Source organism: Astyanax mexicanus, chromosome 19, assembly GCF_023375975.1.
Source record: "Astyanax mexicanus isolate ESR-SI-001 chromosome 19, AstMex3_surface, whole genome shotgun sequence".
In the NCBI taxonomy this organism is placed as follows: domain Eukaryota; kingdom Metazoa; phylum Chordata; class Actinopteri; order Characiformes; family Acestrorhamphidae; genus Astyanax; species Astyanax mexicanus.
Window position 1 is genome coordinate 42,086,759 of NC_064426.1, and position 25,498 is coordinate 42,112,256.

Genomic DNA, 25,498 nt, shown 5'->3' on the forward strand with positions numbered 1-25,498 from the left:
ATGCATTGATTTATTGATTCATTGATGCATTGATTGATGCATTGATAGATTTCCCCTCTCTGTTTTAGGACCGTTGCAGTGCCAGCACCGTCTCCCTCCCCGAGAACCTGCTCTTCGTCTCCACTCTGGACGGAAACCTCCACGCCGTTCACAAACTCTCCGGCCTGATAAAGTGGACGCTGAAGGAAGGTGAGGAACCTGCACTGTGAGCCCTGCTGCTTTTGTCTGCTGGTTTTATCCTTTTCCAGGGTTCAGTTACACTGCTACAACAATGCCTCTGCTATGGGAAAGTGCATGGAACGCAGTGGCTGCTTTCAGACTCTGAATACAAGTCTGCTATTGTCCTCAGGTGAAGAGTGTGGAGATATGTTGCACATTGTGTGTAGTTGTGAGGTCAAGGCAGTGTTTCAGTGATTTCCCTTTGGGAAAGGATCTTCAGCACACAGGATCATGACCTTGACCATGACCTACTGTAGATACCGGGATCGTGATACGTTATTCGTTACTCTCCTTCCCAATTTTACAGCAGGTACAGATAATAGATATAATAAAAGAAAGGATGGGAGACACTATGTGTACAATACAGCAGGGACACAATAGACATACATGAGACAAAAACAAGGTGCAGTAGTGTGGGGGAGAAATAGATATATAAATAGAAGTAAAAAGAAATAAGATATATAATCTAAAAGAGTGGGAGACACTAAATGTACAAAACAACAAGACACAATAAACATACGTAAGACGAAAGACAACAGTGCAATATTAATGGTGACTGAGATGGAATGACAGTATAAATAGAACACGTATAACAGTAGTGCAAATATGGTATATAGTTTAAGGCTGGTAAAGTGAATGAGTGAGTAAACATTTATATATATATATATTATTTTTTTGTTTTTGCAAAAACGATTTCCTGTACAAAGACAAAGTTTAGTTTTTATATTTGGTATAAAATATATATATATATGAATATGGGGACAGTAGTAAAACGATTAAAAATGATCCTTGCCATTTGGGATCAGAAGGACCTAACTCTACAGTAGGTAGAATTAACTACTTTTAAACATAACATTCAATGAGAATTGTTACCTGGACCATTTATCTGCCTGGACTGGCTGTAAAAAATTGGATTGGGATTCCCACCATCTTTTTTTTAATCAATTGAGTATAATGTTGTTATGTAAACACTGCATGCTATCTCTATATAAGGCCAAAAGGTCAAAGTTATAAAAAAATATTATATTTTATTGTCATGGTGGAGAGAAGCAGAAATTAAATGTCCACTTATGAGGACGTAGGGTCTCAGTAGGATATATATATATATATATATAAGACAGTTCTCTATGATATTGTACAGCATCTGTATGAGGATAAAATACTCAGAATTTTGGATTGTTGATGTCAGTTTCACAAAATTACACAACCAATATGAAAGTGTTCAACAAACTTAAAAAAAAAGCTTAGCTTGCTCATCTCCTTAACACACACACACACACTGACTGCAGCTCTTCCATGTGTTGCAATTTTTGTTCTAAAATAGCCATAAACATCCATTTCTACAACCATCTCCACCCAAGTTGGTCTAATGAGAAAACAAAAAGAGGAGATCAGGAGTAGCATTTTTAAGCCAAAAAATGAAATGTAAAACATACAAAGGTGAATAGAAAATAATGATAAAAATAAATAATAATAATAATGAAAGTAAAAGTAACATTAAGTATGGTAGGCATGCAATGTGATTAATTAGTTACATACGTAAGAATAGAGATCCTCAAGAATTAGTCAGTTAAAATTGTGTTGAATCTTTTAGTGTAAAGTTTAATTTTGTCCGATTTCAGAAAAGACATTTAATCAAGGTAAACACATGAGGTATTAAAGGGGTAATGGAGATTTCTTGTGTAAAAATGTAAACATGTCCAAGCTTTAAGAGATAAAAAAAGACAAAACATTGAATTCACAGTCCGATAAGTTTAAGTAGTTTAATTGGACGCTAAATAGAATTATTGAGGGCCTAAAGAATCAGACATCCCTTTAAAAAAACTGCACAATTTACACTTAAAAATAAAAATATTGATTTTAAAGGTTTCTATGATTTAGAAAACCTTGTGAAAGACTTGTGTTGCAAACTAATGGCCCGTGGTGTGCACTTTGTGCTTTTAAGAAAACAATAGAGAACAATACAAAAACTTAACTAGAAACTAGAAATGTATATACAGCTCTGTTAAAGAAAAAAGTAAGACCACTTAAAAATGATGAGTTTCTTTGATTTTACCAAATTGAAAACCTCTGGAATAAAATCAAGAGGAAGATGGATGATCACAAGCTAAAAGCTAAAATTATCCAAAAGCAGTGTGTAAGACTGGTGGAGGTGAACATGATGCCAAGATGCATGATTAAACACTGTAATTAAAAACCAACCAGGGTTATTCCACCAAATATTGATTTCTGAACTCTTAAAACTTTATGAATATGAACTTGTTTTCTTTGCATTATTCGAGGTCTGTAGTTTATAGAAAAAAACAACAATGTTCATTTTACTCAAACGTAAACCTATAAATAGCTATGTTTTTCAGTATAATTAATAAATTCAGCCCTATTTTTGGTGTCTGCTTGTCTAAGTGCACGTCACGCTCCTGCCACACATGCTCTCTGGCAATCATTAATCCAGTCAGTAGGGCACAAACAGCATTGCATTTTCAAGGCCAAGCGGTGGGCAAGGGCACGCTGCCCCCACTCGCTGTACCTGCTTCTCAGAATGCACATGCACACTGTCCCTGTTAACATGCAGCAGAACTGGACACTTTCCACCTTTCAGCTGCGGTCAGCTTCCACTAACACTCATTTAATATTAACGTAACTCATGGGCGTATTGATTCGGCCGTGTTATTTCTGCTTTGGCAGTTTATGAAGTATTGTCTCTGAAACCAGATGCTCCAGCTTAGCAGGTCCTGCTTGCCTGAATGTATGTATGCAGTATATGCTCTGAGCGCTTCTAGGAAAAGAAAAATGCAGGGCATTTAATACTGGAGCTGAGTAATATAACCACGTTTTATTGTATTGTGATAAATCACATGTTCCTGGGTCGTGCAAGTGTGTAAACACATCAAAACTGACTTGCGATGTTATTTGAAATGTACTTTATTTAGTAGGGGGACGTGTTTAAACAGAAAACTGCTGCTACTGGTGTTTTATATCAGTGTACTATGATGATAGGGATGCATTGAAATGTAATTTTTTGGAACATAACTGATTTAAGTTCTATTCTTATTACACATTTAGATAGCTAACAACATCAGCAGTGCTGTTCTAATCATGTATTTACCCCAGAAGTGCTGTTCTAAACGTATGTGTTCCCTAGGAGTGCTATTCTTATCATACATTTACTTCAGCAGTGCTATTCTAATCATAAAGTTACCTCAGCAGTGCTATTCTTTTTAAACATAAATTTACCTCAGTAGTGCTATTCTAATCATACAATAAGCTAACTAGCTTACTACCTTAGTAGTGCTGTTCTAAGAATACATTTACCTCAGCAGTGCAATATTTACCTCAGTATTGCTTTTCCTTTTCTAATCACACATGTAGCTATTTAGTTGCTTCAGCAATGCAGTTGCGCTCACACATTTACTACAGCAATGCTATTCTAATCAAAAATGTACCTTAGCGGTGCTGTTCTAATCATACATTTACCTCAACATTGCTACACCAATCGTACGTTTACCTCAGCGGTGCTATCTTAATCATACATTTACATCAGCAGTGTTGTTCTGATCATGCATTTAACTCAACAATGCTATTCAAATCATTCATTTACCTCAGCAGGGCTGTTCTATTCATACATTTATCTAGTAGTTACCTTAGTAGTGCTATACTAATTATCAATTTACCTAAGTAGTGCTATTCTCATCATACTTTGTTGTGCCATTCTATCCATAGATTTACCTCACAAGTTCAATTTTGCTCACACATTTACTGCAGCAGTGTTATTCTAACCACACAGTTACCTCAGTAGTGCTATTCTAGTCGGCTGTGAGTGTTTGTCTGCTGCCTTTCTCTGTGTAAATTTCAAATATGTGGGTCTGTCTTTGCTTAAAAAAAACACTTAACACTGTAATATACTTTCAAATAAATTGGTACTTTTTCATTACTAATATTTGTTCTATTACTTTTTTCATGAAAGCACTTTGATTTGCTATTTACCTTTTTTGGACATATATTTTCAATTGCCAAATATTCAGTGGATCCCCACTAATGTATGTGCATGTCTCTTTTTAACACTCAGCCTCCTGTCTTTCTTATTGAAGTAAATAGAATATTTTTATGTTTTTAAGGCGTATGCTCTTAGTGAAAGTGAATGCAGATCTACAGTAAGGAGATAGTAAGCAGGTATAGTTTCAGTAGTGGGTTGTGGGTCTGTAAGGGTTATCAGTGTAAGCTGAGGAGGTGAAGGTACAGTAATAATAGTCTGGGTAGTTATTCTACTCTGTAATGTATCCAGGAGCTAATCTGTGTGTTGGCCTTCACCCAGGTCATTTATCTTTGAGTAACTGCTCACATTTGTATGTCTACTCCATATCTCTATTTATGTGTAACTGAAAAAACGTCTGTCCTTTCCCTGTGCAGATCCTGTTCTACAAGTTCCTACACACGTGGCCGAGTAAGTAGCCTGTTTGACTGAGTGTGTGTGTTTGTCTGTGTGTGTGTGTGTGTGTGTGTGTGTGTGTGTATAGAGAACCAAAACAGGAACTATGCAACCAAGTTGCTGAGCTTGCATGGCTCTTCCTGGGTGTATTATCATATTGGTTTATCATTTCCTGAGACGTTGCGTCCTTTTAATGCAAGTAATAAAATAATTAAATAATTAAAATAAAGTATATAATTCTCAGCGCTTGTTGCAGTTAACCTGTGATATAGTACATTTTTGATATATTGGTAATATCTGCCTTTTCTTCACAGGCCTGCATTTCTTCCAGACCCTAATGATGGCAGTCTGTACTCTCTGGGAGGAAAGAACAATGAGGGACTAACGGTGAGAGATGAGCGTTCAAAAAATGTATACTTGCCTTTTCTGAAGAAAACCGATTTAGTGGGGAAATGGTTGCAGGACCCTTAAAAATATCACAATATTTTAAGGTGCTTTTGTATTAACGATATTCCTGCCAGTTATGACAAAACACTGAAAAAATTAGTATTCATTTCAAGAATATCCACATTTTTTGCCATTCTTAAGTTCAAAAGTTTGTTTCTTCCACATTCATTCTAGAAAATCTGCTTAATTCACATTAAATTGTTTGTGGTCGCATCATATTTTGAAGTGAATGCATCTTTAGAAAAAAATAAGAGGCCACTTAAAAATGATGAGTTTCTTTAGTTGGATCATCACAGCCATCAAACCAAACTGAACTGTTTGAATTTTTGCACCAAGAGTAAAGCAGCATAAAGTTATCTAAAAGCAGTGTGTAAGACTGGTGGAGGAGAACATGATGCCAAGATGCATGAAAACAACTGTGATTAAAAACCAGGATTATTCCACCAAATATTGATTTCTGAACTCTTAAAACTTTATGAACTTTATTATTTGAGCTAGCAGGGCTAGCAGGAACTTCAAGCTACACCAGACTGCTCTTTTTACTTTTTTACTTTACTTTCACTTCAGATACGCTGTAGCAGCAACAGCAAACGCGCTTTTTAGCGGGACAAGGTTAGGCGATTCTCACTTGCAAGCGGTCGTCATCTCACGCCTCGACTACTGCAATGCTCTGCTAACTGGCCTCCCGGCCTGTGTAGTAAAACCACTCCAGATGATCCAGAACGCAGCAGCACGTCTGGTCTTCAACCAGCCAAAACAGGCACATGTCACCCCGCTGCTCATTGAGCTCCATTGGCTACCAGTTGATGCTCGCATCAAATTCAAAGCTCTTACAATCGCCTACAAGGTGATACAGAACAGGCTCCTTCCTACCTGCACTCACTCCTGAAGGCTTACGCTACCTCCCGGCCGCTGCGCTCCTCCAATGATCGTCGCCTCGCTTTACCAAACAAACATTCACACAAAGCAATCCAGACTGTTCTCATACAGAGTTCCCCAATGGTGGAACAAACTACCTTCTACTACCAGATCAGGAGAATCTCTCACTATCTTTAATAAACTCCTGAAGACAGAGCTCTTCAAAGAGCACTTACTCTCCTAACACCTCTAACTAACTACCTTCTACTACCAGATCAGGAGAATCTCTCACTATCTTTATGAAACTCCTGAAGACAGAGCTCTTCAAAGAGCACTTACTCTCCTAACACCTCTAACAAACTACCTTCTACTACCAGATCAGGAGAATCTCTCACTATCTTTACTAAACTCCTGAAGACAGAGCTCTTCAAAGAGCTCTTACTCTCCTAACACCTCTAACTAACTACCTTCTACTACCAGATCAGGAGAATCTCTCACTATCTTTACTAAACTCCTGAAGACAGAGCTCTTCAAAGAGCACTTACTCTCCTAACACCTCTAACTAACTACCTTCTACTACCAGATCAGGAGAATCTCTCACTATCTTTAATAAACTCCTGAAGACAGAGCTCTTCAAAGAGCACTTACTCTCTTAACACCTCTAACACACTAACTACTTCTAACCTCATTTCCTTCACTCCTCTATCCTATTATTCCCCTTTGTCCTCCTCTTATCCCTATCCAAAGATGTTTTACCTTTAAACTTATTTTACATTGTACTTGACTATTGTAAGTCGCTTTGGACAAAAGCGTCTGCCAAATGTAATGTAATGTAAAAAAAATGTAAAAAGGTCTGAAAGCTCTTCATCTTTTATTTCAGCCATTTGTCATTTTCTGCAAATACAAGCTCTAAATGACAATATTTTTATTTGTAATTTGGAAAAAAATGTCTATAGTTGTCTGTGTTACCATTCCATGGAAGTACAGTGGATACAAATGCAATACAAAAAAAAAATTGTATTAAACTATCTCTTTTGTAGAAAAAAAAGCAAATTTGTGGACATTAACTAAAAAAAAATAAAATGAAACATATAAATAATGTAACAAGAATATTGGTACCTCTTTAAAATAAGACTACCTTAATAAAGGGTTTATAAATGGTTTACAATTAGTATATTAATGGTTACTAATTAGGTTGTATATGTCTCAAAAATCATTAATAATCAGTTATAACACATATGTAGAAAGGGCAACAATGACCTGTTGTTTGCCAAATAGTGAACCCACAGCCATCTAGGTAAACCATTTATAAAAGCTTTATAAAGGTAGTATTACCCAAATATTTAATGTATGCATATTAACTATAATAAATCAGGTTAAACTGCACCTGAACACCCGTTTAGCTCAAACATACTCAAAGTACACTTTGGTCAAGTTTTGGACCTTACTTTTTTTATTTATTTATTGTTTTCACACCTGCTGAAAAAAAAACATACCTTTAGTGCTAAAGAACCAGAGTCAGATTTAAACCAGAATAAAATAATAAAATAAACTGAATTTATGAGAAAAGGGTCTCAACAGGTCTGGTTCTTGAAAAAAGGTGAAATTCTGTTTTTAGTCTAAAAGTGCTTGAATATTGAAGCTTTAGGTTGTTTTGTGGCGTAATTAATAACTGATGTAATTTGGTTTTGTTGCAGAAACTCCCCTTCACCATCCCTGAGCTGGTCCAGGCTTCACCCTGTCGCAGTTCTGATGGCATCCTTTATATGGGTAAGGTCCCGAAACGTCCTCACTTCCTCAGAAGAACTGAAAATAAAATCAGTTCTGTGTTCTTGGTAATATTACGTATAACATGACAAATTGACATATAAAGAAGTAAAGGTTGAATTTAGAACACCCTGTAACCACCCTGAAATGCAAAATGTCATGAACAGGAACTCGTATGGTGTCCCGTGACTTTTGGCATGTCCCGTGGAAGCTGAAGAATGAGTTACTTGTTTGTATGCACGGACAATTCTAGCCAGACAGCGCCACTATGGGTGGTAATATAAGCCTTTTATGATGTATTTTCATTACATATGACAATATAGGCCCTATCTTGCACCCTGCTCATTGCTATCTTGCACTCTGACAACAGTCAATTTTTACATCTTCATCCTACGTAATTTAAATAGCAGCAGTGCTTCTAAATCTATCTGTACCAATTGGTGTGGTGGTTTGGAAATGTTCAGATGTGCTCAGGTAAATTTCTGGTGTATTGCTATCTAAGCAACAGAAAACAAAGGTGCTCCACTGACTGAATACAACCTAGCATACGTTGCCAACAGTCTGACGTTCATTGCTATCTTGGCAGTGAACCCCTATCTGTTACAGACACACAGCAGTGCACAAACCCAACTTTTACATAAACAATGCTGAGAAGTGTTGTACATTTTCAGGTAGCTGCGCCATTAAAATAGCAATCCTTCCAATAGAGAAGTCAGAGCTCACCGGACTCTTAAAGGGAATGATGAGCAATTAACTTGCTTATTGGTTTATTTTATGCTACGCCCAAAATTAAACACACTAATGATTAATTAAGATAATTAGTACATGCCTTTTACATGTTTCGAGCCACGCATGGTGTACTTTTCCCGTCGTTATGATAGCAAAGATGCACTGACACACCTTAAATCAAGCTGTGGATCGAAATCTATTATGTTTTCTGTTAGAAATTGTATTAATTGTATTAATTGTATTATGTTCTCCTACAAAGGTCTTGTTTCTGAATGTTTAAAAATCCCTGATTTTGTTTGTCACTGATTGACCTGGCACTCAACAAAAAAACACTATTTTAACACCATTTTTAAAAACCATAGCAAAACAGGAACTGTGTAGGAGAGCGGCCATGAAAATAGAACATTACCCTCCGTTATTTCCACCTCTGTACTTCTTCACCACTTCCCTGAAACGGTCAGAAAACTGCAGTGAGAATGCAGTATTGTACATGTGGTCAAAAATGGGATTTTCCCCAAAACTGACCACAGAATTCAAGTTCACCTCTGTTTGAGTATCCACAGTTCTAAACACATTCTTCACTAGTATTCTTCCTTTTCTGTTTGTTTCTCAGCACTTTTGTTTGGTTATACTAAATATATATAGAGTACTAAGCATGCCTCACACCAAAACCACATGCTGTTGGTTACCTATAATTTTTATTTTATCTATTACTTTTAGATTCATTAGAAATAATTACCAGATGATGTTAGCACCCTGCGAAAACAGGCTAATTTTAAATATAGATCTCTGATTTACAGTCATGTGAAAATCATTTTGAAAATCTTTGTGAACATCTTCAATCATATGAGGGATCTGGGCTTCATTTGAACAATACTAAGAGATGGGGCTTATATAATTAAACAAATACGCCTGTAAATGTTGAAATTACTTTTAAACGTAAGCTGTAAAATTTAAAGAATAAAGTTGTACGTTTTTTTTAGGAAATAGTTAGAACACACTGAAATAGCCTCAATTTAAAAAATCCCAATGACAACAACCAGGAGAAAGTGTTTCCCACTCCTCCATGCAGAATTCTCTCAGCTGTTTGATGTTTCATCTTCAGTGTTTGTATATGAATGTTCCAAACATTTTCTCAAGCCCCTCTGCAGCTCTTGGCATTCAGTTAACAGCTGTGCTGAACTCAAGAGTTAATTACTTGAATTTCTTGTCTCTTAATGTGTTTGAGATTATCAGTTGTAAAGTTGTGAAGAGGTAGGGTTAGCTCTATTTGGCAAGAACTACTTAATTAAGTAAGCTTAAAATGACTAAGAAATGAGTGCATGATTCATTAAAACATTACAGAGAGAGGCTTATATAAGTAAGCAAATACAACTGTAAATTTTTAAATTACTTTTAAACATAAGCTGTAAAATCTTATTAATAAAACTGTCAAATTTTTGTGAGGAAAAATAACCTCAATTAGACAAACTCTATAACGATCTACAACAGTTTCCCACTCCTCCATGCAGAATTCTCTCATCTCTTTGATACTTCATCTTCAGTGTTTGTATATGAATGTTCAAAACATTTTCTCAGGCCCCTCTGCAGCTCTTGGAATTCATTTAACAGCTGTGCTGAACTCATAAAGAGTTTAATAACTTGAATTTGGCCTCTTAATGTGTTTGGGAGCATCAGTTGTAAAGTTGTAAAGAGGTAGAGTTGGTGTACAGTGATGAATAGCTCTTTTTGGCAAGAACTACTTAACTAAGTAAGCTTAAAATCACTAAGAAATGACTGCATGATTCAATAAAACATTACAGAAAGATGAGGCTTATATAAGTAAACAAATACAACTGTACATTTTAAAATTACTTTTAAAGTTGTAAAAGCTAATGAATAAAACTGTAAAATTTTGGAGAGGAAATAATTAGGACACCTTGAAATAACCTCAATTAGACAATCTCCATAACAATCTACAACAGTAAGAAAGTGTTTCCCACTCCTCCATGCATAATTCTCTCAGCTATTTGATGCTTTATCTTTAGTGTTTGTATATGAATGTTCCAAACATTTTCTCAAGCCCCTCTGCAGCTCCAGGCATTCAGTTAACAGCTGAACTCGTCAAGAACTGTAAATGTTGAAATTACATTTAAACATAAGCTATAAAATTTGATTTTTGTGAGAAATTAGTTAGGACACCCTGAAATAACCTCAATTAGACCATCTTTATAACAATGTACAAGTCTCTGACATGCACTGGGAGAAAGTTTTCCCACTCCTCCATGCAGAATTCTCTCAGCTGTGTGATGCTTCATATTCAGCGTTTGTATATGGATGGTCTAAAACTTTCCACAAGCCCTTCTGCAACTCTTAGATGCTTAGATGGCAGATTTGTACATATTGGAATTCAGTTAATAGCTGTGCTGAAGTCGTAAAGAATTAATAATTTGAATTTCTTGTCTTTTAATGTTAGTTTGAGAGCATCAGTTGTAAAGTAGTGAAGAGGTAGAGTTACAGGTATACAGTGAATAAGTTTAAAATGAATAAGAAATTACATGATTCATTATTGTTGTTTTTCACCCCAACTTCTGGATAAACAGCCATTCTGTTAAATAAGGAAATAGTTAGACTTGAGTTAAACTCCTCGGAGAAACAAGAACAAGTCTGTTCCTGTGGTCTCCACCCGGATGGGCTGTGTCTTCATTGCATAATCAATCTCTGATTTACAGTAATGTGAAAAAGTTAGGACACCTATTTAAATTGTTTTTATATCTTTGTGACATATTTAATTATATGGAGATCTGGGCTTCATTTATACATTACTGAGAGATGGGGCTTATATAAATAAAAAATATATGGTTAAAATGACTTTCAAACATAAGCTGGAAAGCTCTTTACTCTGAAACCTTAATTAGACAAACTCTATAACAATCTACAAGTCTCTGACATGGATCAGGAGAAAGGGTTTCCCACTCCTCCGTGCAGAATTCTCTCAGCTGTGTGATGCTTCATCTTCAGCGTTTGTATATGGATGGTCAGTTAACAGCTGTTCCTTGTTAAGAGTTTAATAACTTTTATATTTTGTCCTCTTAATGTTAGTTTGAGAGTATCAATTGTGAAGTAGTGAAGAGGTAGAGTTACAGGTATACAGTGAATAGTGAATATTTGAGTAATGTTCGAATCCAGATTATGAGAAACAAGAACTTTAAAAAAAAAATTTAATTCGGTAATATAGCCCTACACAATGCATTGTGTGTCAACATTTTTATCAGATTTATTTAAGGCCTACTTTGATAAATTTTATTCATAGTTTTAATTGATTTTTTTGGTTTTATTGTCCGTCTGATTTATTGTCCATGCACCGATGTTTTAAAAATCATCTGGTCATGAGAATTTGCCATGAAGGCACAGAAAAGTCATGAAAAAATCATGGAAATTTATTGGTTAAAAAAAGTGTTTGAACCCTGAGTTAAGCTCCTCTGAGGAACCAACAAGTCTTTTCATGGTGGTCTCCACCCGAATGGGCTGTATCTTAAATGCACATTGCATAATCCTATCATCTCACAATAGTGTCAATACACGTACATTTAAAGTGAGACCCACCCATCACTGTTGGGATGTAGGTTAAATAGTGATTAAATCAGTCGTTGGTTCAGGGAGGAGAGTAATGGTTTAATCTGATTAGTCATTAAGTGATAATGAATGAGGATTATCTGAGGGTTTAATGTTTGTTAAGATGTGCTTTGCACCGCCTGCAGTTTGGATCTACTGCCCGGACCTAAACTACTTACGTGTAGTTTTGACTCATCAGTTTCAGGTTGAAACACATGGTGTTCTGTCTTGTTCTTATCTGTTTACGATTGAGGTTAGCAGCTTTGCTACACTGAATTTTTTTCTCCTTTTTTGTGGTTTCTGCGTGGGGACTGAGTAAGTGCTGCTGAACCCCAGCAGAAGGCTGTGGGAGTCCCTGTGGTGAATGGTGGTGAAAAGCTTTTCTAAAGAAGCAGGCTGATGAAATAGAGCTGAAATTGTTGACCCTTTTGTGCAAGCCTGACTTTAAAACTTTTTTGTCTCTTTACTGAAGCACTTAAGCTTCTTTTAAGACGGTTTTAAATCAAATTAAATAAAATAAGTTTGGGCTGCGCTTAGGCCTGTCACAATAACTACATTATCGACTTATCATTGAATAATTGGACATGACCTCAATTATTTTAACAATCGTGATATTGTCCATTGCAAAACCTACCTTTATTGTAAAAAAATGTGAATAAATGTCCTCCATCAACACCGAAAACAAGTTTAAAGAAACACAGTAACGTCTTTATGCTGGTTCAACGTGGGCCAGCTTGAACAGACCGGGGCTGAACATCATGGTGTGGGGCAGACCCACGGTTCAGTTCCCCTTCCTCTGCACTTCGCAATGTGTAAAAGGGTTAATTCCTTCATTATGAGATTTGTTATTATTTTATTAGTGCCAAATTAGTGGTTTTAAAATGCCAACAATATCGTTTATCGCAATAATTTTTGGGACAAAATATTGTTCGCAAAATATTGTGACTGGCATAGTTAGGCTATTTGCACATAATACTTTCGCAATGCAGCTTGACAGAAACCTACCGACATTTCCAGGCTATAAACTGCTACTTAATTTTTCACACACTTTTAATAATGCGGCATATTTAACGATATGTCTCTGACATGGAATGGGAGAAGGTTTCCCACTCCTCCATGCAGAATTCTCTGGATGGTCAGTTAACAGCTGTTCCTTGTTAAGAGTTGATTAACAGTTGATTAAGTGTCTGTTCACTGAAGCACTTAATCCTCATTAAGACTGTTTTAAGTCAAATTAAATAGAATAAGTTTGGGTTGCGCTTTTTGCTAATAATATTTTCGCAATGCAGTTTGATAAAAATCTACTGTTATTTCCGGGCTATAAGCCGATACTTTTTGTGCACACGCTTTGAATATTGCTGTTTATTTAACAATACGGTTAAATGAAGTTTTTGTATATATGTATAGTGGTTCAGCAGTCTAAAGTGCCACTATGATCGGTAGATCACTGGTTTGAATCCCAGTAATGCAGCTTGCCGTCAGCTGCCGTAGTTCTGAGACCTTAGGAGTGAATATTAAGTTATATAAAGTTTTTTTTTTTTGCACAAAGAATAACATAGCGATACTTAAATACTATTTTATAATGTATGTGTGTTTTTGTTTACCCCTCATTAATAAGGTTTAATCGTTTGTCTAAGGCAGGAAATGATGTTTTTCATTTTCTTAACCTGATTCTTTAGAAAGAAAATGAGCAAATCCTTTTTTTTGGCCAATTTTGGCCTAGTTTTGCCCACTCTACTTTACAAAATAGCTCCATCTCTACCAGGTTGGATGGAGAGCATCTGTGAACAGCAGTTTTCATGTCTCTCCACAGAAGATCAATGAGATTTAGGTCAGGACTTTGACTGTATCATTAAAATACATTAATATTCTTTGATCTAAACCATTCTACTGTAGCTCTTTAGTGCTGTATGTTTAGGGTCATTGTCTTGCCGGAAGGTGCATCTTCTCAAGTCTCAAGTCTTTTACAGCCTCCAACAGTTTTTCTTCTTCCAGGATTGTTCTGTATGTATTTATCTCCATCAATTTAACCATCCCAAATCTGTCCCTGCTGAAGAAAAGCAAAGCATCCCCACAGCCTGATGCTGCCACCACCATGTTTCACAGAAGGGATAGTAATGAGCAGTAGAGCTTTACTGCTACACATAGCGCTTTGCATTTAAGCCAAAAAATTAAACTTTGGTTATATCTGACCACAACACCTTCTTCTGTAATAATCCAAGAAGTGGTTTGTTGCCTGAGGGCAACACCATGCTGTAGAGGGTTAATTCACCCTGTGCACTACTTTTTCTACTGAAGAAAAATACTGCAGTAAAAGAGCTTATCGTTAACTGAGATAATAATTAAGATAAAATAAACCAACCCAAGATCCTGCAGCATTTTTAGCTCTGTACACATCGTGGCTATCACCTCCACGCTGGTGTGAATGTGCTGATGCGAGTGTTTTGTCTCTGTTTGTTCCAGGTAAGAAGCAGGATGTGTGGTATGTGGTAGATCTGCTGACAGGAGAGAAGCAGCAGACTCTCACCTCCTCGTTTGCTGAGATGTTGTGTCCGTCCTCGTCTCTGCTCTATCTGGGACGCACCGGTGAGTCTGAAGTAGGGCTGTGTATCGTCAAGAACTTGGCGATATGATCTGTATCACGATACATGAGTTACAGTTCAATATATCACAGTATATTGTAGTACTGTGAGCAGTGTGACCTATTGCAATTGTTTAAAATCAAAGTTTATGGCCTTACTATCATAGTATAAAAACATACTATCATTTATAAAACCTGTGTCTGCTTTATTCAGTCAGAACACTGGGATCTAGCATCAAAGTACAACATGGCCATCTAGTGGGTACGGCGTGAGCACAATACTAAATAAATGACTTCTGACACCAATCTTTACATCTTACATTTAAACCCCACATTTTTTAGTAAGTAGAGCATTAAAACTGAGCTTTTTAAAAACATTTTCGGGCTGCTTGAATGAGCGAAATCTGTTCAGAATGATGTTAGTTAATATTGCAACACTGAAGAAGTGTAGCTCTATCATTTTATAAAAAAATATAATATAATTAGCTAGGTTCAAAAATATAAAAAAGTGCTAAATACAAAAACACATTTTTTAGTTACTTTTGTCTAATCTAATACAATCAACAATGTTTTAGAATTTAAAGTACTTTCTGAACAAACCATTTTTTTTATGTTAAGCATCTAGTTTATGTCCAAAAACAGCAATAAGACTGCGCGCCATCCTTTTATCTGTCGAATGCTGGGTGCATGCTGAATTAGCACACACTATAAAGCAGACATAAGTGTTCTTATATCAACAACCTTAATTTTAAAATTTTCAGTGCAAAGTTATCCTAATGACTGGGAACTTAATTGCTGGTAAAATATAGCTAACTAGGTAGGTAGAATCTGGGATTTATACACTAGTGTGGAAGCTTCAGAATTTAGATTAATCATACAATAAATACAATAAGTGTATTGTTATAAACAAGTTTAATATTTAGATGAAAGTGATCAAAAGAGATTATAGTTGCTAAATTGTGAAAATAAAATGCAGTTTTAAGAATATAAACTGTCAGTATAGTCACAGTCATTAAAAACCTTGCATCTCAATTTTTTAAAATTGGTAGCTGTTCTTTAAATTGTGTCAAAATCATGATGAATGGACCAAAACACATAACAAAACTTGGAATGAACACTAGATTGCCGTTCATAAAAATATATTTTTTAGTATTTTTACATACACCTGGGCACAAATAGCTTCTGCCTCAAAAGCTCATCCAGGTAGCTGCACTGTTAAAATAGCAATCCGCCAAAGTCAGCGCGCACATGGCTCTTGATAAGCAATGTTAAGCAAATGACACTCTGATTGGTTTATTTCATTTTACGCCCAAAATTAACCACAACCATGATTAACTAAGAGAATTAGTACACGCCTTTTAACTTGTACTTTTCCCATCGTTACGATAGCAAAGGCACACTGACGTGCCCTAAATCAAGCTTCACTGTGTACAGCTAAAAAAGAGCCCATTTTATTGGATTGGTAAAATATTCATTATAGTAACATTTGGAGTAATCTTTTAATAAAGCCATAATATAAATTACTTTATCCAGAGTTTTATAGACCCTTTTTATTAGTTTATTGTATTCTGCTGTTAAGTTTTGAGTGAAAGGTTGTAATAATTCAATGTTTTCTGATATTTTTAAGAGTACACCATCACCATGTACGACACCAAGAGCCGAGAACTGAGGTGGAACGCCACTTATTCCGACTATGCCTCCACACTGCCGGACGATGACACCAAATACAGTGAGTTTATCTCCTCTGTGTGACTTTACCTTTTCCTGCTTTTTGAGTCTTCTGCTTTTTGAAGCTTAATATACTGTATTTGTGTTTGTCATCCTAGTGGTGAGGAAGAACTTAAGGGAAGTGAGTCAGTAGTAGTTTATCAGTAGTGAAACAGGCAGAATTACACCTTAAATTCAGAGTTTTATCATTATTTTAAATTGTTCTACATTTTAGATTAATACTAAAGTCATCCAAACTGTAAGAAAAAAACATATGCAATTATTTATTAGACAAAAAGGGTTAAACAAAACCAGAATATCCTTGATTAGAGTTACAGATGACAGTTTTGCACATCTCTGCTGGATTTTCTCAGTCAGCTTTATGATGTAGAGTCACCCAGAATTCAGGCTATCAGTTAACAGCTGTGCTGAACTCATCAAGAGTTAATTACTTGAATTTCTTGTCTCTTAATAAAGTGTTTGAGAGCATCAGTTAAAGTAAAGTAGTGAAGAGGTAGAGTTACAGGTATACAGTGAATAGTGAATATTTGAGTAATGTTCTAATCCAGGTTATAAAAAGCAACAACTACTCAAATAAATAAAGAAAAGTACAAAAAATGACTTTAAGAAATGAAGGTCAGTCAATCGGAAAAAGACCATTAAAAACCTTATATTGGTGAAACTGGCACTCATCAGGAGTTAACAAAGCACCTAAATGCTTCTTCACAGAGTATTTTGGTTTGTTTAACACTGTTTTTAAGTTACTACATGATTCATTATGTGTTCCTTTATAATCTGATAGATCACTTCACTATTCATTTATAATGAAGGAAAAATTAAATAAAGTACTTTATGTACAGATGGCAGTCTGAGGGGGACCAGAGTATATTGGTATTTCTTAGTCTTGGCAGGCAAGATGATAATTGATGTCTCTGTAGAATTAGAATAAATACATGTGTATATATATATATATATATTGTTTTTTTCACACAGAAATGGCTCATTTTGTGTCGAATGGCGACGGGCTGGTGGTGACGGTGGACAGCGAGTCGGGTGATGTGAAGTGGGTGCAGAACTATAACTCTCCAGTGGTGGCCATGTACATCTGGCAGCGTGAGGGACTGCGTAAGGTGCCGCACACCAACGTAGCGGTGGAAACCCTGCGCTACCTCATTTACACAGCCGGAGAAATGGGCCGGATCACGCAGTGGAAGTACCCTTTCCCCCGAGAGAAGAAACCAGACGACAAGCTTATGTAAGAAGGATGAGGAACATTTGCTTTATTATCTTACTTAAGTAAAGATAACCAACATATCCACTTTACTGGAGTAATTAGTTTTATATTTTCACACAATTATCTAAACTTTCTACTCCTCACATTTTAAGAATAGCCTCGTTACTCCTATTAAATTTCAGCTGGTTTTCTTTCCGGCTGTGATTGGATGTAGAGAAGTATAAACATATACCATTCCGACTCCCTATTGATATATACAATCCATCTCTTTAACACTGTCTCTCTGTAAAACTGTCTTTAAAAAAGAGGCAGTAAAAGAGAAACGGTGCAAAAGAGAGACAGTGTAAAAGAGAGACAGTGTAAAAGAGGGAGGAGAGAGTAAACGAAAGACAGAGAGAGTATGCGAGAGAAAGAGAGACAGTGTAAAAGAGAGAGTAAAAGAGGGAGAAAGAGTAAACGAAAGACAGAGCATGCGAGTGAAAGAGAGACAGTGTAAAAGAGAGAGTAAAAGAGGGAGAGAGAGTAAACGAAAGACAGAGCATGCGAGTGAAAGAGAGACAGTGTAAAAGAGGGAGTAAAAGAGGGAGAGAGTGTAAAAGAAAGACAGAGAGAGTATGCGAGAGAAAGAGAGACAGTGTAAAAGAGAGAGTAAAAGAGGGAGAGAGAGTAAACGAAAGACAGAGAGTATGCGAGTGAAAGAGAGACAGTGTAAAAGAGAGAGTAAAATAGGGAGAGAGAGTAAACGAAAGACAGAGAGAGTATGCGAGAGAAAGAGAGACAGTGTAAAAGAGAGAGTAAAAGAGGGAGAGAGAGTAAACGAAAGACAGAGCATGCGAGTGAAAGAGAGACAGTGTAAAAGAGGGAGTAAAAGAGGGAGAGAGTGTAAAAGAAAGACAGAGAGCATGCGAGTGAAAGAGAGACAGTGTAAAAGAGAGAGTAAAATAGGGAGAGAGAGTAAACGAAAGACAGAGAGAGCATGCGAGAGAAAGAGAGACAGTGTAAAAGAGAGACAGTGTTAAAGAGAGTAAAAGAGGGAGAAAGAGCAAAAGAAAGACAGAGCGCATGCGAGAGAAAGAGAGATAGTGTAAGAGAGACATTGAGAGAGAAAGACAGTGTGAAAGAGTGAGAGAGAAGGAGAGATACAGAGAGAGTGCGTGAGAAAAAGAGAGACATTGTTACAGAGAGTGTGTGTGAGAGAAAGAGACACTAAGAGAAAGCATGTGAGAAAGACGGAGAGAGAGAGAGTGAGTGAGAGAGAGAGAGTGTAAAAGAGAGAGACTGTAAAACAGGGAGAAGATGGAGTGAGAGAGGATATAAAAAAGTGTTCAAATTAATTTAAATTAAACATTTCTAGGGGCGGGACAAAATATTGATATTGTGATGCATCAGGTTGTTTTAGGTAATGATACATCATGGATATCTGCTGTTGAAACATGGAAACACTCGCCCCCCTAATATGGGTATATCAAGTATCGCAGAATCTTATTATCGTAATATCATTATTGTGAGCAATATATTGTGGTGATATTGTATCGTTAGATGCCTACTGTTCAGTGCTGTGTGTAATAGTGGTTCCATTTCTGGCTCTTTGGAGACATTAATGCTCACACATGGTGCGGTTGGCTGGATCCACGTGCCCCATCTGTTTGTGGGAGTTTTGTCATGAAAGTCTTTTATATAAATTCTATAACACATTTTTACTGTGATATTTCTTTTGAATTAAATGAACAGACGAGCTTTTCTTCATTCAGGATCCAAAAAATGAATTTGTGTGTGTTTTGCAGGTCTACTCTGTACGTGGGCAAGTATTCCACCAGCCTGTACGCCTCTCTCTCTCTGGTGCACGATGGAGTTACTGTAGTGGTGAGTAAACCTTTAAACTGCAGTAACTACTATTAGTACAATTTTTTTTATGGATGATATATCTTCCCAGTAATAATGGCGATAAACAATATCATTGTAATTTTAAGAAGATTTAAATGCCATTGACATAATCATAATAGAATATCATTAAAAAAGCAATTATTCTTTTAAATGTGAGAAAATTTAGTTAATTATAGTTTGATACAGTTGTGGTCAAAAGTTTACATACACTTGTAAAAAAACATAATGTTATGGCTGTCTTGAGTTTTCAATAAGTTCTACAACTCTTATTTTTCTGTGATAGAGTGATCGGAACACATACATGTTTGTCACAAAAAACAGTCATAAAATTTGGTTCTTTCATAAATTTATTATGGGTCTGCTGAAAATGTCACCAAATCTGCTGGGTCAAAAATATACATACAGCAACATTAGTATTTGGTTACATGTCCCTTGGCCATTTTCACGGCAACTAGGCGCTTTTGGTAGCCATCCACAAGCTCCTGGCAAGCTTCAGGTCGAATGTTTGACCACTCTTCTTGACAGAATTGGTGCAGTTCAGCTAAATGTGATGGTTTTCTTGCATGAACCCGTTTCTTTAGCACTGTCCACATGTTCTCAATGGGGTTTAAGTCAGGACTTTGGGAAGGCCATTCTAAAACCTTAATTCTAGCCTGGTTTAGCCATTCCTTTACCACTTTTGATGTGTGTTTTGGGTCATTGTCTTGTTGGAACACCCAACTGCGCCCAAGACCCAACCTTCGGGCTGATGGTTTTAAGTTTTCCTGCAGAATTTGGAGGTAATCCTCCTTCTTCATTATCCCATTTACTTTCTGCAAAGAACCAGTTCCACTGGCAGCAAAACATCCCCAGAGCATAATACTACCACCACCATGCTTGACAGTAGGCATGGTGTTCCTGGGATTAAAGGCCTCACCTTTTCTCCTCCAAACATATTGCTGGGTGTTGTGGCCAAACAGCTCAATTTTTGTTTCGTCTGACCAGAGAACTTTCCTCCAGAAGGTTTTATCTTTGTCCATGTGATCAGCAGCAAACTTCAGCCGAGTCTTAAGGTGCCTTTTCTGGAGCAAGGGCTTCTTTCTTGCACGGCAGCCTCTCAGTCCATGGCGATGTAAAACACGCTTGACTGTGGAGACTGACACCTGTGTTCCATCAGCTTCCAAATCCTTGCAGACCTGCTTCTTGGTGATTCTTGGTTGACTCTTGACCATCCTGACCAATCTCCTCTCGGCAGCATGTGATAGCTTGCGTTTTCTTCCTGATCGTGGCAGTGACACAACTGTTCCATGCACTTTATACTTGCGTATAATTGTCTGCACAGTTGCTCTTGGGACCTGTAGCTGCTTTGAAATGGCTCCAAGTGACTTCCCTGACTTGTTCAAGTCAATAATTCGCTTTTTCAGATCCACACTGAGTTCCTTTGACTTTCCCATTGTAGCTTTTGTAGCTGAGTCTAATCACTGGGTCAAATGAGCCCTATTTAAATGGGCTCATGAGAAGTCAACAGCTGTAGTCAATCAGAATCACTTACAAGAAGTGAAGAGGCCATGACATGAAGCTAATTTGATTGACACAACTCGCTACATCACCAAAATTGACAAATTTTGTTGCTGTATGTATATTTTTGACCCAGCAGATTTGGTGACATTTTCAGCAGACCCATAATAAATTTATGAAAGAACCAAATTTTATGACTGTTTTTTGTGACAAACATGTATGTGTTCCGATCACTCTATCACAGAAAAATAAGAGTTGTAGAACTTATTGAAAACTCAAGACAGCCATAACATTATGTTTTTTTACAAGTGTATGTAAACTTTTGACCACAACTGTAAATACTAGACTAAATCTTAAAAAAAATAAAAAATAAGATATTGAAAAGTTACTTTATTGCAGTAATTCAGTTCAAAATGTGAAATTCATATATTATATACATGTATTAAACACAGAGTGATCTATTTTAAGTGTTTATTTTTATTTATTTATTTTTTGTTGATGATTATGGTTTTAAAGACAATGAAAACCCAAAAATCAGCGTCTCAAAAACTAAAATTAGCATATTATCAAAGACCAACTGGTACTTTTGGCAGTGTGAGCAGTGTGCTAAGTCCTGCTGGAAAATAAAATCCGCATCTCTATAATAAGTCATCAGCAGAGGGGAAGCATTGAGTGGTGTAAGATTTCATTTTCCAGCAGGACTTGGCACACTGCCAAAAGTACCAATTGGTCTCATATATAATATTCTAATTTTCTGAGAAACTGATTTTTGGGGTTTTTCATTGGCTGTAAGCCATAATCATTATAATAAAATAAATAAATGCTTAAAATAGATCACTTTGTATATATAATACATCTATATAATATATATTTTACATTACAGTACATTACATTACATTTCATTTGGCAGACGCTTTTGTCCAAAGCGACTTACAATAATGAAGTACAAAAGTAATAGGAATTTAGATAACCCATTTTTAGACAGGGCTTAAAGGAGGTCGAAGGGAAATAAAGGGATAGAGAAGTGAAGGAGGGGAAGAAGGAAATGGGGTTAGAAGTATGAGTATATTTCATATGAGTTTTTAGATGCACTAGTATGCACTTTGAGTCACAGTTATTTGAAGCATTGATATGCCCAAATGAGATAATGATAACTAGACACTGGTAATTATTTATAGAAAAGATATGTTACAATGGCTCTGTTCTGCCTCACAGTTTAACAAAATAAAAAATAAAAAAAAACGTTAAGTTTTGATTTCACATACAATAAATTATTTTCTACCAAAGAATTGTAACCTAATTATGACTAAATATATTTATTAAGGTCTTAAAAATCCCTAAATTTGACTATTAAATTGGTGCAAGAACCCTGCATTAGGTTAGTATTTTAGAATTTAAGTGTCTGCTAGCTCATTTTGGGGTGGCAAGGCTTGAAAATATGTTCTTTAGAATTAGAATAATGATCAATTTACACATGCAAAAGCCTTGTATCTCCAAATTGGCCATAATGTTTGTCTGTTTCTCTCTTCTCTCAGCCTCGCGGGAGCAGCTTCCCCATGCTGGAGGGCCCCAGCAGTCAGCAGGCGAGTGTGGAGGAGGACCAGGAGTGTGTGATCACTCCCAGCACCAGCGTGAAGTTCAACGCTGCCCTGAAGGAGCGCAGTCGCATCAACTACATGAGGAACTACCTGCTGCTTATCGGTAACTTTTACTGATCGTCTTGTAGATCTTTAATTTTTACGTTTTTTTTTTAACTGTATCACATATAAACCTGTAGTTATGATGGCTAGGCTATGTTCTGTTTGTTAATCTACTATATTTATTTTACTGTACCACATGGCATCTATCTACTATATACTGAAATGTGCTCTGTCTGCATATAAAACATGGTTATTCTGCCCCCTAATGACCAAAAGCTTCAAATCATAGTTTGTAGAAACATGCCTGTGCATGTGTACTGTGGATAACTATAGGTAATTATCATAAATTTCAACATCATAATCATCAAAAGACTGTCAAATGGGACATCCAATAAAGTGAAAGAGCTTTTGTGCACAAAAATACAAAGCACAAAAAAACACTGAGCAAATACATGTATAAACCCATTTTACAGCAAGGCAAACCCAAAACATATTATATATATATATATATAAATATATATATATATATATATATATATATAATTTTTTTTTTTTTTTTTTTTTTTTTTTTATATTAAGCACCCATTTTTATACACATCCAGGGTTTACAGTTTAAGCATATCTATCAGCGAAATTATCTTTAATATATAATAATAATATTAATCATAATAGTTCTTCTAATCTAAGCCCTACTTCTAAGAAGGTCTATGTTTTCTAATTTTCTTTAAATAATTATTGCACGCTTTCTGTAAATCCTATAAACTTAATTTCACTTCTCAAATATCCCTGTGTTCATCTGATATATGATATATTTTACTGATACTGCTGATCCCAACCACCAATGCTTTTTAAAGGATTTTTTTATATTTTTTATACCACTGTATGTAACAATAATGTAGTATATAGTCACTGTCCATTGAAAACCTGTATCTAAAAAAAAAAAGCAACTTTACAGGAAAAAGATAAAACCTTCTTAACTTTCAATGGAAGTCAATGTAAAAAGAGCTCATTTTAAGGTAATTTTGGACAATTTCTGTTGGTCCGTTCATCAAGAAATGTTGACACAGTGTGAGGGACACTCTGTATGTTCAATTTATGTTATTTTCTGTTATTTTAGCTGAAATGGGATATTTTTATTTGCACTGAAGTCTTATTGTCTTTTCACTAGGTCATCATGAGACTCCTCCTGAGGCTCATATGAAGATTCTGGAAAAGTTTCCAGAAAGCATTCCTCGCCAACACAGCAACGTCATCCCCCCCACCACAGAGAAAACCATGGAAGAGGTGAGGACTGTGTATTTATGCTGCTCTTATTTAGTACCAGTCAAACTACATTATAAATAAATAGTGAAGTGATCCAGACTATAAAGGAATTCTTATTTAACAAAAAATAAATAAATAGATAAATAAAATATTATATAATATAATAATATGAAGAAATCCAAGTTTTTTTTTGTTAAATAATAATTCCATTTTTTTTTCTTCATAGTTTACAAGACATGATATTATTTATTAAAAAGGGCTGAAAAGAAATAAAAGGTCTATTTGTATCCTAATTTTTGCTCCACTTCAATCCAGAAGGTGAATGACAGTGGGATGGAGGACAGCACGGCCCTGCCCCCTCCTATCCGCTCTCTGCAGGAGAAGCCCGGGCGCCTGCCCCGCACCGAGGCCCCCGTGGACAGCATGCTGAAGGACATGGCCACCATCATCTTCTGCACCTTTCTTCTGGCCGGCTGGGTGGCCTTTATCATCACCTACCCGAAGGTAAATATCACCTCTGTGTGTTTAGTGAATGGAGGTAAGCCAGTATTTGCTTTTGTAAGCATTTAAAACAATTGACTTTTGCAATTGATGTTTGCTCCTTGAAGGTCATCTGCTTCATTGTGTGGAAATGTGTAATTCAGTCCTTTGTGCTGCTTTTCAGTAGGAATATTTACTTGTGTTCATTGTTACAACCCATTCCAGTAACAGAAAATATGTGTTACCAAAACTGCTCCGCCACCCAGTTACCAGATCTGCTCCGCCACCCCGTTACCAAAACTGCTCCGCCACCCCGTTACCAAAACTGCTCCACAACCCCGTTACCAAAACTGCTCCGCCACCCAGCCACCCCGTTACCAGATCTGCTCCGCCACCCAGTTACCAGATCTGCTCCGCCACCCAGTTACCAGATCTGCTCCGCCACCCAGTTACCAAAACTGCTCCGCCACCCCGTTACCAAAACTGCTCCACAACCCCGTTACCAAAACTGCTCCGCCACCCCGTTACCAAAACTGCTCCGCCACCCAGCCACCCCGTTACCAAAACTGCTCAGCCACCCAGTTACCAGATCTGCTCCGCCACCCAGTTACCAGATCTGCTCCGCCACCCAGTTACCAAAACTGCTCCGCCACCCCGTTACCAAAACTGCTCCGCCACCCCGTTGCCAAAACTGCTCCGCCACCCCGTTACCAAAACTGCTCCGCCACCCCGTTACCAAAACTGCTCCGCCACCCCGTTACCAAAACTGCTCCGCCACCCCGTTACCAAAACTGCTCCGCCACCCCGTTACCAAAACTGCTCCACCACTCTGTTAACAAAACTGCTCCACCACCCCGTTGCCAAAATTGCTCCGCCACCCCGTTGCCAAAATTGCTCCGCCACCCCGTTACCAAAACTGCTCCGCCACCCCGTTACCAAAACTGCTCCGCCACCCCGTTACCAAAACTGCTCCGCCACCCCGTTACCAAAACTGCTCCGCCACCCCGTTACCAAAACTGCTCCGCCACCCCGTTACCAAAACTGCTCCGCCACCCCGTTACCAAAACTGCTCCGCCACCCCGTTACCAAAACTGCTCCGCCACCCCGTTACCAAAACTGCTTCGCCACCCCGTTACCAAAACTGCTCCGCCTCCCCGTTACCAAAACTGCTC

The 25,498-nt window shown here is 36.9% G+C and overlaps 1 protein-coding gene across 1 annotated transcript in view; it reads left to right on the plus strand.

The window, feature by feature from the left end:
* LOC103042039 (serine/threonine-protein kinase/endoribonuclease IRE1-like) overlaps nucleotides 1–25,498 on the plus strand; it is a 49,896-nt gene that overhangs the window by 11,361 nt on the left and 13,037 nt on the right. The window contains exons 2-12 of the mRNA XM_022671406.2: nucleotides 69–189; nucleotides 4,627–4,660; nucleotides 4,960–5,032; nucleotides 7,648–7,720; nucleotides 14,504–14,626; nucleotides 16,249–16,350; nucleotides 17,322–17,583; nucleotides 19,347–19,425; nucleotides 22,479–22,644; nucleotides 23,752–23,867; nucleotides 24,162–24,350. Coding sequence (XP_022527127.2) covers nucleotides 69–189; nucleotides 4,627–4,660; nucleotides 4,960–5,032; nucleotides 7,648–7,720; nucleotides 14,504–14,626; nucleotides 16,249–16,350; nucleotides 17,322–17,583; nucleotides 19,347–19,425; nucleotides 22,479–22,644; nucleotides 23,752–23,867; nucleotides 24,162–24,350 — 1,338 coding nt within the window. The remainder of the gene's footprint in view (nucleotides 1–68; nucleotides 190–4,626; nucleotides 4,661–4,959; nucleotides 5,033–7,647; nucleotides 7,721–14,503; nucleotides 14,627–16,248; nucleotides 16,351–17,321; nucleotides 17,584–19,346; nucleotides 19,426–22,478; nucleotides 22,645–23,751; nucleotides 23,868–24,161; nucleotides 24,351–25,498) is intronic.